This window comes from Mus caroli, chromosome 2 (genome assembly GCF_900094665.2).
Source record: "Mus caroli chromosome 2, CAROLI_EIJ_v1.1, whole genome shotgun sequence".
Lineage (NCBI taxonomy): Eukaryota > Metazoa > Chordata > Mammalia > Rodentia > Muridae > Mus > Mus caroli.
Window position 1 is genome coordinate 120,632,365 of NC_034571.1, and position 19,991 is coordinate 120,652,355.

The 19,991-nt window shown below is 36.8% G+C and overlaps 1 protein-coding gene across 3 annotated transcripts in view; it reads right to left on the reverse strand.

The window, feature by feature from the left end:
* Bub1 (BUB1 mitotic checkpoint serine/threonine kinase) overlaps positions 1–19,005 on the reverse strand; it is a 30,687-nt gene extending 11,682 nt beyond the window's left edge. Inside the window, exons 1-15 of one of the 3 annotated variants that reach the window (XM_021156314.1) lie at positions 18,860–19,005; positions 16,822–16,881; positions 16,599–16,737; positions 14,445–14,641; positions 12,468–12,511; positions 11,357–11,457; positions 9,488–9,540; positions 9,221–9,405; positions 6,536–6,687; positions 4,640–4,866; positions 3,474–3,532; positions 2,181–2,309; positions 1,980–2,090; positions 1,381–1,477; positions 315–396 (exon numbers count right to left, since the gene is read on the reverse strand). In XM_021156314.1, coding sequence (XP_021011973.1) covers positions 315–396; positions 1,381–1,477; positions 1,980–2,090; positions 2,181–2,309; positions 3,474–3,532; positions 4,640–4,866; positions 6,536–6,687; positions 9,221–9,405; positions 9,488–9,540; positions 11,357–11,457; positions 12,468–12,511; positions 14,445–14,641; positions 16,599–16,737; positions 16,822–16,881; positions 18,860–18,885 — 1,662 coding nt within the window. In that variant the 5' untranslated portion in view covers positions 18,886–19,005. The remainder of the gene's footprint in view (positions 1–314; positions 397–1,380; positions 1,478–1,979; positions 2,091–2,180; positions 2,310–3,473; positions 3,533–4,639; positions 4,867–6,535; positions 6,688–9,220; positions 9,406–9,487; positions 9,541–11,356; positions 11,458–12,467; positions 12,512–14,444; positions 14,642–16,598; positions 16,738–16,821; positions 16,882–18,859) is intronic. The other 2 variants (XM_021156315.1, XM_021156316.1) reach the window with 2 other exon arrangements.
* Positions 19,006–19,991: the final 986 nt, after the last annotated feature.

A 19,991-nucleotide genomic window follows, 5' to 3' on the forward strand; every position in this document is an offset into this window, starting at 1 on the left:
TCATCAATTCAATTTTCTAGGTTTCTCACTAATAGTCCACTGTAGGTCTCAATTCTTATGTCTAAGAAACAATATATACCCCTGGATGGCACCTCCTTGCTAAAGGAATGAATGAGGGGCAAGGATCACAACTGTTTTTATTTTCTCTGCTTACTATAGAATTCAGCTCTGTTGATGAACACATTTTCTTTCATCCAACACTGGACTTTCTAGAAGTTGTGTACACCTTGTGCCATGTGATGAGCATAATCACTTGGTAAAATGAAGAACAGATTATAAGACATATTTCACTGATGAAGCAGAGATTTACTTACATTTGATCTTGACGAATATTTACTGAGAGATCGTTCTCCAAAGGTCCTAGCTCCTAAGGGCTTATTTTTAGGCTGTGGTAAGCTAAAGAAAGATTTGTGTAAATACAAATCATAAAATATACAGATGAAATAAGTAAGCTAAACGTGTTAGAATAATTTGTCACTTATCCTACTTATTGAGTTAATGGTTTTAGAGACTCTTTACTTTCATAGTAACTAAAGCAAAAATGTGTCTAAATTGAATTAACTATAAAAATAAGATGTTTTTAGTACACTGGGTTCCAAGTTTTAGAAGCAAATGAAAACAAGGACCTTGACCATAAGATGTCTCAGGTATAAGGTAACATTTTAAAATCTTATTTTTAGTGCCACTTCTGCAACCTGGTCATGCTGTCTCCATTCTACCTCAGCATGCCAAGATACCTGTAACTCACTTAACAATGAAAATTCCTGAAAATACCTCATTCTATGCCCTGATGTCTTTCTTCTACCTTAAAACATTTTCTCAGCCGGGCGTGGTGGCGCACGCCTTTAATCCCAGCACTCGGGAGGCAGAGGCAGGCGGATTTCTGAGTTCGAGGCCAGCCTGGTCTACAGAGTGAGTTCCAGGACAGCCAGGGCTATACAGAGAAACCCTGTCTCGAAAAACCAAAAAAAAAAAAAAAAAAAAAAAAAAAAAAAACATTTTCTCTTTAGGGAACCTTCAGAGAAGGCTCTACTTTATTGGCCCTATACTTTATGAGTATACTGGCAGAGTCATCCACATTTAATGTAATTTCAAATCCAGAGAATTCATCTGTTCTTTGGCAACTTATAACTAGATTGCATTTCTTTTGCAGTTGTGCTTCTGCTATGGGAGGTCTGTTGTCTTGGAACTCATGCATAGCACATTGGCTCCTAACTGTGTGGTTAAAAGGCTTATTGGTAGCAGCGTTGGAACTCCAACCCAGATCATCTACTGAGCAGTCCACCCTATCTCCTTACTGCCTTAAAACTTTTAGCATCTTATGGTATTTTGGTGACATATATTTCTCCCAGGTTGATTTAAAATAGATGTTTTCTTTACCCATAATTTTCTTTGTTTCCATCTTCAAAAATAGGAAAAGCAGATGACAAAGTCATAATCTTTTTAACTCCCCAATCCCCCGAAGATACTGCATTTTCTGCAGGAAAACAAAATAGCATTTCATTATTGTATTATTAAAAGGCATTATCCTTTGGGCTAAACCTCAGCTACCTATTAAAAAAAAAAATCTCAAAATCCTGAAATCTCTAAAAAAAAAATAAAATAAAAACCTAGGTCCTAGATAATAGCATAGGTACTTTGCAGCGAAGTGAATTGACTGATTTATGGTCACTGGGTCTTGCACTCAGTGGAGTGCCTAGTTAGAATTCTAGTTAGAATTGAGAAAGCTGGAAATGAAAACTCAGGGGTTAATTTTTTTCTTAGAAAAAAATTACATAAACAACAACAACTCAAAAATTTTTTGGTTTCATTATAGGAGGGTGGACACTGCTCTGTATGTGACAGATCACTACTAGGCCCTGAGTTTCCTTCTCTTACATGGCACACTATTCAAAGCAGGATCATATTTACTTTTTTATAATGACCATAGCAACTTCCTGTGATACTGTGTACTGAATAGCTTTTAAACAAATCATTACTTTGAAACTGGGCTTCAAATGCATCTTCATTTTGGTCCAGAGATGGCCATTCATCTTTATCATCAGAAATGTCAGGAAGTGTTGGCGCCTGAAACATGTCCATGATGAAACCTTAAAGAACATAAGAAATGTGTCAACAGGCTGCAAATCACTTTTTATTAATTTATGGGAGGCACTACACATACAAACAAAATATTTTACCTAATGCTTCCTTGGTGTGGACAGTTGGTGATGGCTGCACTTTGCATGGTGTTCCTTGAACCATTCCCAATGATGTGTTTGGAGTTGTATGAAAATCAGTAATGCTGGCAACTTTATTTGTTTCACACACTAGAGCAAAGGAGTGGGACAAAATGTACTAACAATATGCCAACTAGAACACATTAGAAGGCACATGATTGTAGTAATTACAATTAAAAGTTTACCAATGTCAATAATGATCACTACTTTTATTATCATTGACTGGGCTTTCATATATTCATGTTTATCTTTGTAATAACATCATGAAGTAAGGTAAAGAATTATCCTTTTATAGAAAAAAAAAAGGTTACACCAAGTTAGTTGTCATGAATAGCATCCTTAGCTCATAATATACCAAGTACTACCTGCTTCTGGTCATATTGTAAATCTTTTCCTCCTACTATGTTATAAATCTTCAGGATGCTTTTCATGTTGTTCAGCTTTGGTTTGCTCAGACTTTCTTTCTCTTCCTCTTTCTCTCCCACTGCTCATCTGAAAGCACTGAAAATATCTTAGGTGCTTGGAACATTAACAGGATTACTGATGCCTGAAAGATCTACACTTGTCATTTATTCTGCCTAAAACAGGTCCATAAAGCTTGCTGCATAGGTAGTTCCCTTCTCCCTTTTACTTAAATCTTACTCTAACAGTCCTTCCTGGTCACGTTCTTTGAATCTTAACTCTCCACCCTAATAGTAATACCTCTTTTCCTGTACGAATTCTCACCCTTTTCTCCACAACTACCTTTTTAACTACTTAGAACTATGCTTTGTATCTATGCTTTGTATTAGTGAGCATGAACCAAGTCTTAGTGTAGTAAGTCTCTATTTCAAATAGCCCTGTTCCTACTGTTAGTGGGAAAGATGCCAGTCATATGAGGAGGGGAAGTAAATGACCAACTGTGTCTTTATTACTTAATGGACAAAATTATCTTCTATGTAAATGCCTCCGCTATACTACCAAACAGAATGTAAGACTAACAAACCTTTGTAAGTATGATGTTTCAGATTAATACATTGAGAAACTTAATAAAAAAATGCCAAAGGATTCTGAACTAGGAAGATGTGACTAATAATTTTCTATTTTTGTCTGAAATAGCCTGAGGCTTTATAAAATCATTCTTTCTCTTCCACATTCTTCCTATACCATAGTCACAGTACAGACACTGAGCAACCCCAAAAGAGTATAAAAAGAATATAAAATAAACTGGATAAACTAAATAAACTGGATGAAATTATTATAATGAAACACTACCTTCTTTTGTTTCTGGTCCACTCTGTGGCATGAATTCATGAACACTTTGATTCACACATCTGAAAGAGAAAACTCTTGAGACTCACTGAAGAATAAAAGCACTTTATATATTAGAATTTTAAACAAACTCTCATCAAATAGTAAAATATTGCCAACAATGTTAAGTTTGTTAGGTTGAGGATAAAACTGCTTAGGGCCATAGTGTAAGTAAATGAAATATTTACTGCCTTTGAGAATACTGATTCGTTCACATAAAGATAACCATTGAATGTTTTTCTGTGACCCAATGGTTATTGTGCTAGCACAGTAACAACCACCCCTCCATTCGGCAGGACAGAATGGCTTCCCAAATTCAAACACACTTCATTTATGGTGCAGGTTAAAGGCCTAAGACCTAGTTTCAGGCAGTGTGTGTTAGTGGAATTAGTACATTTCTTGTGATGAACCTGAAACCATTAGTGATGTCCAGATTTTAAAATGACAAGGGAAGGTAGCAAACCACTTATACAACAGCTTGCTTTTAAACACACTGGGGCAGTCAACCACATCTGTCTAATACTGCTAGAATTCTCTTAAGGAACCGTATTAAAATGTTAAACAAGTACAAATTACTTGTAGTTTTACAAATTCCTATCAAATCACAAGTTAAGAGATGAATAACCAAAGACAAAAATGTAAAATAAATAAGAAATTTGGTATTACTATTTTTGAAGCCTAGAAAAATCCTTCTAAATTGGGGAATAGTGTGGAGATAGATCTTGGCACAAAGAATCATTGGCACTTCTACCAAATAGTTTCTGAAGGAAGACAGAGGAAACATCAGAACACATGTCAATTAGCTTTCTGTGCATTAATAATGCCTACAGGTATGCAGTTAAAGCCAGTAAACAAAGGTACTTTCCGTTTTCAGCTATATATTCTGAAGGTACTGAGAGACTGCTGAAAGTTTTTAATGCAATAAAAAAGTAAAAAGTAAACAAATGCTGTAAAATAAACTTGGAAGTAAGTCTGAAAGATTTGGAGCCAATATTTAATTTTTTTTTCCAACATACAAATTAAAAACCAGAACCGTTTGTTCATCTCTTACACAACATGACACTGCAGATCATAAAAAGAAATGATACATGCCACTCACATCTCTACCATTTCCAGGACACTTAGCTTACCTGGAGTCTGTCAATGACTGGCCACTTACAGGAATAGGAAGAGTTGGCAGGTTGGCAGCTGGGAACAGCAAAGTGCTGTTAACAGCAGTTACCATAAGAGGAACAGAAGGTTCTTCCTGTGGTTTCTCTCTTGAATTCTCTGAGGTCTGATGACTGATGGATGAAAGACTTGGACCCCTCAATTCCTGCTGGGAGCAAGTATTTTGTCCAACACATACTAAACTAACCTTTCATGCAAAACAAAAATATATAAGCAAAAACAAAATTAGGAAGTCCTGAATATTACTAATCAAGTCATTAGAACTTTTCAAAGTATAGCAACAACAACAAAAAGACTAGCCTCTATGATGGCTTCTTGTAGCTTCTTAAACATGGACACACCAAAAGTTTGTATTTATTTTTTAAACTATTATTTGTGTGCACTTATGTATAAATCAGGGCACCTTTTAGGAGCTGGTTGGTTCCCTCTTACTTCATTGGGCCAGGGTCTCAATTCTCTGCATTGCATATTACAGTCCAGTTGGCTCACAAGCTTCCAGGCAATTTCTAGTTCTCTGCCTCTCTCACTGTATGAGGGTTGGGATTACAGATGTGTACTACCATATCTGCCTTTTTACATGGGTTGCTGGGATTATACTCAGGTCATTAGGCTTGTACAGCAAATACCTTTACTGGCTGAGCTATCTCTCCAGTCCAGTATCTTATACTTTCAACCACTGAAAAACAAATTGGCTTTTATAAGATCAGTATTTAAAAGGAGCCCAAACCAATGTGAAACCCTGTCTAATAAAACAAAAACTGAGGTATTAGTAACAATACGTGTGATATCAAAGTGGAAAGGAGGCTACTAGGAGCAAAAGGTTACATGGTAAAAGGAGGGCCAGAGAAAGGGAAAGGAGAATACAAAAACAAAGTATGACAATGTCAATAATGAAACCTATTACTTCATATGTTAAATCATAAAAAAAGACAAGTGAATTACAAAACGAAACAAAAAGTATCTTATCTCTCTTTACCTAAATTTTAGGAAGACTAAAAGTAATGTTACCGAATAATCTCCACAGTGCTCCACTAATATTCTTAGTAGCCATTTTCTATTTAATGGACAGAATATATTTATATTAATTTCCACAAACATGTGGTACATAATAGGAAGGATGAACAAACTTTTAAAATACAGAAAGGCTAATTCCTTATTTTTTTGGGGGGGGGGGGTGTTTAAGACAGGGTTTCTCTGTGCAGTGCAGTCCTGGCTGTCCTGAAACTCACTCTGTAGACCAGGCTGGCCTCGAATTCAGAAATCTGCCTGTCTCTGCCTCCCAAGTGCTGGAATTACAGGCATGTGCCACCACTGCCCAGCCCTAATTCCTTTTCTTATGGAAACATTCTTACAAAAAGTAAGACAGTTAACATAAGCTGTGTATGGAGGCATATGCCTTTATTCAGAGGCAGAAACAGGGGCATCCCTGTCAGTTCAAGGTACATTTGATTGACATAGCAAGTTCCAGGCCAGCAAGGATGACAATTAAGAACCTGTCTCAAAACCAATACAAAAAAAGCGAAAACCATGCCCTTAAACAGTAACTTAAATAACTTACACTATTTCCTCACATAGCAGATTACTATGGAGAAAGGGAAGTCATAGCACAGATCAAGTACCCCATTAAGAAGTACCACAGATCTCAGGGTCTCTTGTACTTTGGACGACTGTGGAGACTAGCTTGAGCTAAACATTTCCACTCAGTTCCTATATTTCTTTGCTTATTCCAAAATTTCACACCTTTATATACCAAATAATTAATTCAGTAAGATTTCTAGCTAGATTTTAAGAATAGCTATAAAAACAAAAGCTAGTAGTATTGGGAATAATGGACATAGTGAAGAACACGGACATACATCAGGCCTGTTCTCAGAAGCAGGAAGGTCCTTGTGAGACAATTCCACCACTTGATGCAATTTCTTGTGAAGTTCATCCATTTTCTGTTTTAATAATTGCTCTTCAAAAGCATTTGCTTCTTTCCTTTTCATATAATTTCTGTCTTCACTAACTTTAAGAACATTAAAAAAAAAAAAACATGGTTTGCTCTCAAATTTTCAACAGAGAATTACATGCAAAATGAATAAATTGTCACAATTTAGGAAAGATTTTTTTTTTTTTTTGGTTTTTCAAGACAGGGTTTCTCTGTATAGCCCTGGCTGTCCTGGAACTCACTCTGTAGACCAGGCCTCGAACTCAGAAATCCTCCTGCCTCTGCCTCCCAAATGCTGGGATTAAAGGCATGCACCACCACGCCCAGCTAGGAAAGATAATTTTTAAAACAAAGTTTTCTATATTTATTAAATTTCAGAGCTTAAACTTACATTATTATTATTATTATTTAGATTTATTTATTTTACGTATGTGAGTACACTGTTGCTGTCTTTAGACACACCAGAAGAGGGCTTCGGATCCCATTACAGATGGTTGTGAGCCACCATGTGGTTGCTGGGACGAACTCAGGACCTCTGGAAGAGCAGTCAGTGCTCTTAACCGCTGAGCCATCTCTCCAGCCCAACTTACATTATTTTTAAATTGTAACCTTTACCTGTCCTCACCATAGATACTATTAAATACAGGTCTTATAACAAAATTGTTATAGAATCAATTATATTCAGCAACAGCAAAGTTTAATACTAAACATTTGTTATAAAATAATCATACTGTGCTGCAAATCACTTGAAAATGGTTTTCCATTTGTTTTTATTTTCTAATTATTTTATCTTATGCATGTTTATGTGTTTGTGGTCATGTGCCTATGTACATATGTGCATGTGGAAGCCAGGGATTCTCACTGGCCTGGAGCTGAGTAGTCTAAGCTGCCTTTGCCACCGGAGTGCTGTGACTACAACTGTCTGTCTCATACTTGTTGCTTTTAATGTGGTTCTTAGTAACCGAACTCACACCCTCATTATTGTATGGCAAGCACTTTACTAACTGAGCTATCTTCTTATCCCCCCATCATCCTCTATTTCACATTTTTAAAAATAAACAACAACAACAAAACCCAACCAAACCAAAAACAAATAAAGGGCACAAATCTCAAGATATGCATGTGGAGCATGGAGGACAATTTGCAGAAGCTGGCTCTCTTCCTACCATGTGAGTCTCAGGGATAGAACTCAGGTACTCATGCTAGTAGCTTGTATTTTTTTAAATTGGTGTCTGCATCTATATGTACATGTGTGTGATAGTGCCTAAAAAAGCTAGAGGTGTTAGATTCCCTGGAGCTGGGTGATATCAGGGTGTTTGTTTTGAGTCACCTGACATGGCTGGGTACTGAACTCAGGTCCTTTGCAAAACACTACCAGCTTGTAACTGCTGAGCTACCCTTCCAGCGCCAACTTTCTAGGAAATAAAGTGTACTAAGGGTCAGAGTTTCAAGTAAAACTTTGAATAGTTCTATTTCCTATAAACATCACATAAAGGCACACTCCAAACATGTCAAAATTTTTTTGGCTAGAGACTACAGGTTGTGATACATGAAAGGAAACTATCAATGGACAATTCAAAATGGGTTCTTAACAAATACTGATGGTTCTCTATAGCTGGTTAAATATAAAAAGTAATGAATATAGGGGCTAGAGAGATGGCTCAGCAGTTAAGAGAGCTTGCTGCTCTTATAAAGTTATGCTGGGTTCCCAGCACCCATATCAGACAGCTCACAATCACCTCTTCTGAGGGCACTGCACTCACATGCAAAAACCCACACTCATATATAACTTTAAATAAAATTTTTTTAAAAAGGTAATGAATAAAAGACTCACATAGTAGATCTAGTCCAAATAACCTAGATGGCATAAAACCCTGAGTGGAACAAAGGTTTGCTTTCCTCTCTCTAAGAGTGTATGCTGTTATAGTAAAAGCAAAGTGCAAATGCAGAGTTCCTTCTGAGGAACAAAAAGTATTTATTCATAAACATAAATAATTTATATAAATAATAATATATTTATTTTATAAACATAAATTTGGCATGCTGATCAGAAAACTATTTTAGCATGTTCTATTTAAAGTAGATGCAGACTTGGGAAATATTTTCTGAACCTTAGTTCTCAATAACTCCTTTCACAGAACAAATAAATGCCCTATAAATTTTAGGACTACTATATACACAGGTTCAAATTTACATACTAAATATGGAAACACTATTTCACTAATGCAAAGAAACACCAGAAAGGATGTTTACTGTAGCCAGGCAGTGGTGGCGCATTCCTTTAATCCTAGCACTCAGACAGAGGCAGGTGGATTTCTGAGTTCGAGGCCAGCCTGGTCTACAGAGTAAGTTCCAGGACAGCCAGAGCTATACAGAGAAACCCTGTCTCAAAAAACCAAAACCAAAACAAAACCAATTTGTTTACTGTAGCGCTGTTTCAATTGCCAGCTATCAGTTCAGCAAAGGAGCCTGTGGACAAGCGCTGCTGCGAGATTAGTATCTAAGGTTTCTGATAGAATGAGCTCAAGGCTTCTCATGTTTCATTCAATTATGTAATTATCCATTATTTAAAATGACATAAAGAAATCCCAACATATAAGAGTGTAAGTACCCCACTGTTCATGCTTCTTCCGTTGATTGTATTTCTGGGCTCTCAGTTCTTCAAAAGAAAATTCTGAATCTCCACGAATAAGCTTTTCCTTGCAGTACATAACTTGCTGAGCTTCAGGCTTGGGTGCCACAGATGAGCTGACAGAGCATTCTGACTTGGAAATCATGATCACTCTTTGTTCCCTACTGGGGAGAAAGACACCATTTATAACAGTGTACTAAAGTAACTTTAATGAAATTTATGTAATAATGTACTCATTTTACTTGCATATTAGACTTTTCATCGCAAGTGGAAGATGCCACACCAGAACATTCTGAACCCTAAAAGACAGAAAACAAACTTGAGTATTCATTTACTAGAGAAGCCTTCACACAAATTAGTTCACAAATATGAAAATGCCTGTGGGAAGGGGCCTTTTAACAGCAAGTATATTTATCATGTATATGTAAGTTATAATTAATAGCTGGAGCTTTAAGTGACATAATTTTTAGTTAACTTTTCATACTGAGGTTTCCTCAAAAGAAAGCAACTAATTTAAATTTTAAAAATTAAAATTTCCTTGTTATTGTTTTACTCTCAGAAATTTCCAACAGTAGCAATAATCCACTAAGCAAATACTGATACTTCATACTTATCGTACAATGAGCTAGGTCTGAGGAATATGACCAAAAGAAAAGTGACATTCATTTCATCTAATATTTAAAATGGGGCTGGCGAGATGGCTCAGCAGGTTAGAGCACTGACTGACTGCTCTTCACAAGGTCCTGAGTTCAAATCCCAGCAACCACATGGTGGCTCACAACCATCCATCATGAGATCTGATGCCCTCTTCTGGTGCGTCTGGCTACAGTGTACTTATGTATAATAATAAATAAATCTTTGGGCCGGAGCAAGCAGGGACTGAGTGAGCAGAGTTGACCTGAGCGAGTGGAGCCAACCAGAGTGAGTGGGGTTGACCGGAGTGAGCAGAGGTCCTAAAAATTCAATTCCCAACAACCTTATGAAGGCTCACAACCATCTGTATAGCTACAGTGTACCTATATACATAAAATAAATAAATAAATCTTTAAAATAAATAAATAAAAATTTAAAATAGTAGAAAGGATGAGGGTGGCAAATCTTGTAAGATACAAACTGCACAATCTATCAAAGAAAGACATATATGTTCTATTTCTAGGAATGTGCTTACTACATTAGAAAAACAGAAGTCTTTATTTAGATTAAGCCATAAGGAGGTTCTAAAGAATGATGGTACTTTGAAAGAGAAAGATGCTAAGGAACATGAAGCAGAAGAGCAGATTTGAGCATTTTTATAAGCAAGCAAGGAAGAAGAGATTTAGATGGATCAACAATATTTATGGGGATGAAAAGCAGGCACAAGGATGAAGCAACTTTCCCCCATAGAAATGGCAGAAATAATATTTATTTTTTATAGCTATGACAGAGGCACCCCAAATTTGAGGTTTATCACAATAAATTCTATTCATCAAAATAATCTGGTATTAAAGGATGTAAAGGTAAGTAAATGAAACACATAATATAAGCCATGGCATGGAACATAGGGAAGGAAAGCCTGGAAGTGTTATTGCTTTGGTTGAGGTTATGTGCAGGAATGTTTGAGGTTCTGGGTTTTTTTTTTCAAAAGCAGGGACAAAAAAAACTTCCAGGCAGCTGGGCGTGGTGGCGCACGCCTTTAATCCCAGCACTCGGGAGGCAGAGGCAGGCGGATTTCTGAGTTCGAGGCCAGCCTGGTCTACAAAGTGAGTGCCAGGACAGCCAGGGCTACACAGAGAAACCCTGTCTCAAAAAACCTAAAAAAGAAAAACAAAAAAACAAAAAAACAAAAACTTCCAGGCAAATGTGATCCAAAATAGGGATTTCCTGGGCCTATGAAAAGGCAATTAGGAAGAAAGAAGTTAAAGATGGGACTGTGTGGGAGAGGCCCTAGGTCTGACAAGATATATTAAAGTTGAACAGAGAGATGATAGAAACGCTCTGAGAGCTATCATGGGATGGTGTTTGAAATGGAGGTCAAGCACAGGGGACAGTGTCAATGGATGAGAGCAAAGGCAGCCAGAAAGGCTATCCAGCAACATTCCTAATTTCTATACAACATACAATAAATGTCCTTGTTACCTGACTCCTAGGAACACAGGCTGAATTTTTTTCTGGATTTGAGTTTGTCATCATAACTTGGTTTAAAATCTGTGCACTATGCAAAGGTTCTGAGGTTGTAGCTATGAGGGGAAAAATGAAATGAGAAATAAGTGAAAAATGACAATAAATAAAATCAGCACATAATAAATTCCTCTATTTGTCCAGTATATTGTATTTAAGAAATCTATTTGTGGCTGGAGAGATGGCCCAGCAGTTAAGAACATTTGTTCTCACAGAGGACCCAGGTTTAATTCCCACTACTCATACAGTGGCTCAGAGTCATCCACAACTCTATTTCTAGGAAATGTGATGTCCTCTCTGACTTATGTGGGCACTAGACATATGCAGTGTAGACATACATGCAAGAAAAACATCCATACATATAAAATATCTAAATCATTAGTACAAAAATTATTTTAAAAATCAACCCATTTAAACTGTCTCAGAAAATGGACTAATTTTCAATTAAGAAAAATACTATAGAAACAATTTTCTGATCAACCCAAAAAGATAATACCTGGATGAACTATAAAGCCTAAGTGGTTATTTTAAATACAATGACAGTAACTATTGCTGAAATGTGATCTTTATATCTAAGAGAAAAGGCCACATTTTAAAAAGTTGTATTGCACCTATTTGATTCAATTCAGAACAGATGGGAAATGCAATATTTACTCTTTGGGACAATCTTTATTTTGTCTTTTTAAAGACAGTGTACTGTTATATAGTCTTGGTTGTCCTCAAATGTATGTTCCTTCTGAGTCCTGTGATTACAAGTGTGTGTCACTAGTGTATCTAGATGTTAGCTTAAAAAAAAATCTTCACACATGGTAAATTCATTAAGCTTTGCTTGCAGATTTTCTGATTTACAATGCTAGGACACAGCTCCTGTGCTGTCCTGAGATATTTTGTGAGATTATTATCAGAGCGCTTTCCCTTTCACCCAAAACAGTAATTTGGTAATTCTTTGGTTTTCATTGAATACTACATAAGGCCCTTTTAAAAAAGCAAAACAAAACAAAACCCACTTAATGAAAATTACAGACTAAAATTTTCAGCAATCTAGATATTTAAAAAAGTATCATTTTACCTTGAGCTGGCAAATGGATTCCAGTAAGGCGTGCTTGGAATAGCCTACATAATAGAAGGTACATACAGATTTTAACTTCACAGTTTAATATACATCTGTACTGAAATGTAACTAATACAACAGACAATAAAGACAGAAAAAGAAAAAAAACTGAATTTCAAAGTTGCTTTAAACTCAGAAATAAAATTCTGGAAATGTTTATATTAGAAAAGTCTTCCTTTTACACAGGTTATGTCAATATTTTTCAAATTTGTTGAGCACATACTTATTCTTTCTTCATTAGGTCTGGAGATGTTAAAATTCAAAGATGCCTCAACTACAACTTCACATATTTTATAATCTGAAACAAAATGATTATAAAGGAATCAAAATATAACACTTAAACCACTGTTTCAAAGGACAGTGGGTTGCATCACTCATGTTTTATAAAAATTTTACACATACATCATTTCATAGCACTTTTCCATACCAACTCAACCTATTAGAAATTGTGCATCTCCAAGCCTGACATTTTGGGGTAATGAAAACAAGAGTATATATTATAGAGAAGAGAAATACAACTAAGCACTAAATCTTGCTTGATGTAAATTTAAAGGAAACAATGGTAACAAAACCATTTTACATGATGGTTTGAAAAAACACAAAGTTAGATAGTATTAAAGAATTATCGTTAACTTTATCAGGCAACATAGAGTAAGCCTATAGGAAACATTTTTTTAAAAGAGGATTGTAGTAGTGTTTGAGATAAAAAATTCTGTCAGCACATGTAATGAGATGACTCTGCAGGTAAGCATGATTCTGCCAGGCCTGACCACCATCATTTAATCTCTGACCTTCACACACTCGAAGTGATGTGCTTGGCCCAAACAAATAAAAAAGATAAACAAATATCATTAGTACCAAAAAAGTTCAAGGGGCTGGAGAAATGGCTCAGAGGTTAAGAGTACAAGCTGCTCTTCCAGAGGACTCAGGTTTGATTCCTAGCACCTACATGATGGTTCACAATGGGATACAGTGTTCTCTTCTGACCTCTGGGGGTGTTGAGTACATACACAATTCACATAATTATATGCAGGCAAGCAATTACATATTTAAATTATTAAAAATTCAACTGTTAACAATTACTAAAAGAATATAAATGAACATTTATTAAATACTGATTTTTTTCTTTTTACGTATACTTGAAAATTCTCATAAAGTTTTTTTAAGCATAAATGCTATAGTAAAACTGAAAAAATAAGTGAATATGTTGAATGCTGGCAAGGTGTGCAATGCATGGAAGGTCCCCAATTCTTCTAATGAGAATGCAGAAAAAAAATTTTGAATAGATGGTTTGGTTGCATGTCCCACATGCCCTAAAACTGTTTAAACATACTTTGTATAAATGTAACAAATATATTTCTTTCAAGGAAAGATCTTGACATGCAGTGTATACATAGCTTAACTGTAAAGCACGTTTGTAATTCTGTACTATGGAGAGGAAAAAATAAAGTTTTCTGCATTTTCAAGTTTTCCCAAATGAGGCATTTTAACAATTGAAAAGTAACAAAACAAAATGTGTGTGGAGAAAAATAAGGTATTCATTATGATAGTTCACTACAGTTTGAATAGCCACCAATGCTGATACTTAACCCACATTGTGAGATTTATAAAATATTATCTCCAAACTGTGATTAGATTAAGAGGACTCTGTCTTCATGAACGGATAATTCTATCTGTGCCTTAATGAGTTATTTGGAGGGGACAATTTGTTTTGTCTCTTGTAGGTGCCCTTCTTGTGCTCTTCTGTGTTGCCTCACAATGCTGCAGTTTAAAGTGACATTATAAAATCTGCCACATAGCATTCTAAGAGAAATATAAAGCTTTCTATCTGTGGTCAGACCTACGACACACATACTATAGTAAGACTTACAGTTAAAGTAGACACACATAAAGATACAGACAGAAAAAGGAAAGAGTTAAATACTTTGAAACTACCTGTATTGTTGCTGTAGTAGTTCTTTAGGTTCAGCCTCATTGTGAATTCCTGTCTGAAAAATAGCACTGGCATGCTGCAGCTCTCCCTGGGATTCCAGATGCCCTGCCCAGGACATGTATATATATGATGACTTGGTTCCAATTCCCTGGTTGTACAGAAACTCGAAAAACTGATGAAGGTCACTGTTGTACTCAGCCTACAAAAATCCAGAGCAAAACCACATATAAATAATGAAGTACAAAGAGATGGTTAATGAATATTGAGGGTAGATGGATAGGAAGAATGACTCTTAATGTTCCACACTAGGAAACTATGTTGATAATTTTATATTCTAAAATAGCTAATAGAGAGGGTTTTGATTTCCAACACACACACACACACAATGATAAATGCCAGAGGTTATATACCATTTACTTGGATCACATTATATACATTTTTTGCATATTGCTACTCTATTCCATAACTATGTATAACAACTATACACAAGATAACCAATCTGCTAGGCTAGTTCTTTCCTAGAGCCCAGCCAGACGTACACTGCTCAATCTTCACGAAAGTCTAGTGCATTATGTAGGTAAAGACAAATGTTCTCTGATGGTAAATCTAAAAGTCATTCCTTCCCTTGATATTCAAAAATTATCAAACTATTTCACAAAATAGTAGGGCCTACAATGATTCATTACATGAAATACTTCTTTTGTCTTAGTCTAAGCTTACTCAAGTCTCGCAAGGTGCCCTTAATTATAGTATTTTATAATTTAAGTAATAATTTAATGATCACTCTCTATTCCATGATTTTATTACTAGAATTCATAGCCCCAAGCTTTCACTTCATATTTGAGAGTCCTGCCCTCTTTTTTCTAAGTTCTCAAAAAAAAAAGAACAAAAAAGCCAAACCAAACACACACAAAAAAAACAATACAATAACATAACCCCAAAACCTAAAAAACAAAATATATCAATACCAAAAAGAAAAAAGTAGAACATAAAAACCAAACTGTAACCAAATAAAAGTATGCAAAAAACCGTGGAGTACCTTATTTGTTGGTCAACTATTCCCAAACATGAGACCTACCCTGGAGTGGTTGATAAACCCAGTGTCATTCCATCTGAGAAAACAGATTTTTCCCTCTCCTGGTAAGTATAAATGATAGTTCAGTTGTTAACTTTTACCCTAGTAGCTAGGTTTTCATTTGTTCACTTATCCATTTTTTTAAATATAACAAAGTAAAATATAATAAGGTAAAACAAAAATGATCACATCAAAATTGAATAAGACAAACCAAAAGAAAGAAAAGAGCCCAAAGAGAAGACACAAGAGTCTGAGACCTACTTGTTTGAACACTCAGGAATCCCGTAGAAACACTAAACTGGAAGCCATAATATAAACACAGACTCCTATCCTCTTAAAGTCTGAGACTGCCTCCTTCTTTTTTGTTTTTCTTTTTTCTTTTTTTGTTGAGACAGGGTTTCTCTGTGTAGCCCTGGCTGTCCTGGAACTCACTTTGTAGACCAGGCTGGCCTCAAACTCAGAAATCCACTTGCCTCTGCCTCCCAAGTCCTGGGATTAAAGGAGTGCGACACCATTTCCAGGCTGCCTCCTTCTTTTAGTACTATGTCTGCCTGCCTCTCTCTCCCAAGTGAGCCACAACTGTCCCCAACCACATTTCTTATCTAACAATTCATTTAACTTTTAGTTCCTATCATGTTGGAACATTTAGATATATGAAATAAAGATGGGTTTTAAAATTAAATCACTGATTCTTCAGTATTTCAGAAGCCAATGCTCTAAAATATGTACTCCTGACTATATAACTTCTAAAACATTCATGAGTCAAAATAAGAAATTTATATAAAAAAGGCAGTCTAAAATGATCTTAACAATGGAGGAGTCCAAAAGCCAGCCAATTGTTGGGCACCCCTTTAATCCCAGGACATGGAGGTAGAGGTAGGTGGATCTCTTTGAGTTCCAGTCCAGTCTGGTCTACATAGTGAGTTCCAGGATAGCCAGGGCTACAACCACCCCTCCCCCCTCCAAAAAAACAAAACCAAACCAAAAACAACAGCAGCAAAACAAAACAAAACAACCAAACCAAGGGAGAGGACCAGAAGTAAAACATTATATTTAGTTATCTACCTGAAATTATACTTACAAATTTTAAGCAATAATTGATGAATCTTGAATCATTGTGGTAGTTCTTCTTATCTAAAAATTCCTTCATTAAATGTTCTAATAATGTCATCAAGTATTCTTTATTGTCAGGAAAATTCTCTTCTACCCACTTTATAAAGCTAGAAAAAAATACGGATATTAGTTTTCCACAGGGTAAAATATGGTTCCTTTGTTTAAAGGAAAACAAACAAACACGCACTAACCTTTCCCATTCTCCAAGTGGGTCATTACCCGTGTAGCTTTGCATATGGGCTTCAAACATGCTAGAATAGAAAAGTACATACATGAAAGAATAATTCCTAGATGACAAAGATATATTTGATTCTACATTGTTATCTATGTACTTGAGAATGGAAATCTTGACTTCAACAACCCAAATATCACATAAAAGAGCAATCATTCAGAGGTGTTCAGGAAAGTGAGAAACAGTATTGGCTTCAAAGTCTATCTAGAGTAGCTGATCTCCAACACTATTGTCTTATTTCTCAGGAGCATAGCTAAGTTAGGGGGTTAGAATAAGATCCAGAGAATGCCTCTCCTTTTGGTGTGACAGCCCCAGTACTTCAATTCGGAGTTTCCAGAGACTGTTGGCTTGAGTCCAAATCTAACATTGTCCCAAAGGAAAAGCCCATGATGACAATGCTCTCAGAGGACTTTGCTTTCCTTACTTCCACAGTACCTAACCACAGCTTAAGAAGTCAAGCAAAGAAATCAGGGCCCAATGACCTCAGATGCTAGTGGGATAAACAAACAAAAACATAAAAATAGTACCATGTTTCGTTAACTAGAAAAGGGGGGCAAACTAAAGGAGTAAGAGTGGGCATATGTTATACTGAAGGACTTGTTAGCTAGCTACCACGGACGGGCATGTTAGGGAAATCATACAGGCTGACAGAACTTGAGCAAGAAGAATCAAATAAAGTGTGAAGAGAAGAGGTGGCAAGCTCTATCTGCATTTTAGATCTCTTCTTTGTTCCTTCACAAAAAGGAGCAGGGCTGGAACCATAAATAGTAATCAGTTCAGAAGTTACAGCAAGTAAGGGTGAGAATAGTATGTGTACAACTTTGGAGAGAGGATAGATGGAAATTAACTGTACTCTCAGGATGAATCAAGTTGAAAAACAATCATAGGTTTTTAAACTGAGAAATGATAAAATTAGGAGAAAAAGAATTTAAAAGTAGTATTTTGGTAGATGACCAGAAAACTATATCTCAAAATATATTTCACTGGCAAACTGAAATGATCATTCAGAGAAACTGCAATGGTTTTCTCATAATTTAGAAGAGATTTTAGCAATTTATTTTTAAGTCAACGATTCTCACTTTTTCACTTTGGATTCTTTTTATCGTGTTTGACATGTCAGCACTACTTCTGTGTTTAGAAATTCTTATTTAGCAAAATAAGAAATACAAATATTTGTACAAGGTAAACAAACATTGAATAGCCTCACACCAACCACACCTCCTGGGAAAATGGCTTAAACATCAAATCATTAAAATAAATTAGCCTTTAAAAATCAAAATACCTAGCTTCTTTTTTAGAACGGGGAGGGGAAATCCTTGGTCGATCTGATCAAAAATTAAATTGCTTAACGCCAACAGATTTTGGTTATCTTACTCTTAGAATACCTAAAGAACTGATGAAGATAAAATTGTATTTCTTGTAACATCCGATTTAAGTTTCAAATGGCTTAACATCGCAGGCTGAGTAAGTCACCTTAAGCGCCCGCCCCCAGACCCAAAAACAAAAACAAACAAAAAACCAATCAGTGCCTGCAGGAAGCCTCAAATGACTTAATAGCAAGCATTTTTTCCCCCATAAAGTTCAGCTTTAATTTTTTCCTTACGTATCAGGCAATCGAGAAATAATAAATTCTTTCCTTAGTGGGGTGGCATTTTTATCAGACTTTGAAATTTTCTCCAAAAATCTCCACCACACAAGTTTGGGTTTTGAAGGCGGGGCGTCCCTCGCGTCTAGAGGAAGTTCCCCATGGAGAAGATACGTGACTTCGGAAGGTTCCGCAGACTGCCCAAATCCTCGGCACAAACGGTAGCCGGCTGCAGCTTGCACGTCTACTCGAGTGACCCGGGGGCCGCAGCCTTGGCTGAGGCCTGGTGCAGCGAACCCGCTGAGGAAGCGGCGCTGAGGAGAAAGCGCGCCTGAGGGACCCGGACTCTAACCGTCCCGACCGGCGCTCAAGCCGGCTCACGCCCACCTCACCGCACCTGACCGACACTTACCGAAAGACATTTTCTAGGTTGTCCATGACGAGAAAAAGCGCGCAGCGGCGAAATACCCCACCAGCCGCCGACCAAACTCCCCATCAGCCCCCCGCCCCGAGTCTCGAAGGCTGCCGGCGATTCGAATTCCCCGCGCAGCCGCACTTGTGCTGTCGAACGTGGGCAGCGCGCCTGGCTATTGGTCTCCGCTGCAGGAGAACTGGCCAATCGCTGCGGCCGTTGCTGGGAGACAAAGTCCCGCCTCCGTCCCCGCCCCCTCCGGCCCTAGCCCTCAGTTCTTTTCATTTGCTTTGTAGTGAGTCCTATGCCAGGTGCTGACTGAGGTAAGGTTTGTTTCCATTCTAGTGAGACACTAACCATTTTTTTTTGGCATAGAGTTATAATTATTACTTTTTAAAAAACGGTATAAATGGCAACTGGCTTACAGTATTACACTACCAGGCTGAACGTGACGATTCTGTGACTGAAACCCCTTTGAGCCCTCTTGGGTCTTGAGAGTCACTCACGAATTTTTGTCGTCTTTGCTTAACTAACAGAAATGGCATAGCTGGTGAGCTGGCTCGGTGAATAAAGGCATCCACAAGGTGGAAGGAAAGAATACCAACTTCTTCAAGTTGTCCTCTGATCTCCACATGCATGCCGTGGCACATACTCATATAACAAACGAGGAAACCACAATCATTATGTCTGGTTCATGAATGAAGACAAATAGCCCTGTGTGTTGTGTGTGTGTGTCCAGAGTTTTATGGGATCCCATGCCTTTGGCCTCTGCCACACTTGGTTCACATAAAGGCACACCCACACGTATTTGTAAAATATTCATAGTAATTTTAAAGAGTCCGGAAGTCCAAGAATAAATATTTAACATGTTCATGTGCCCTGGGAGTGAGTTGAGAAATAATCTAGTCTTCCCTGCTTCTTGAGTTTTAATAACTTCCCACTTTGCCTCTCTAGGGTCACTTGACCAAAGCAAGTAGAACATAAAAGACTCATGTGATTACTACCTTCCTGTTTCTAAAGGTCCTGGGAGTTTTTTCAGCTCCTTCGAGTTGATAAACAAGATATTGCAGCTTCTGGACAGATAGACATTTTCTAACCTAGAGAAAAGAATTATGAGTGATTTCCCATTTGA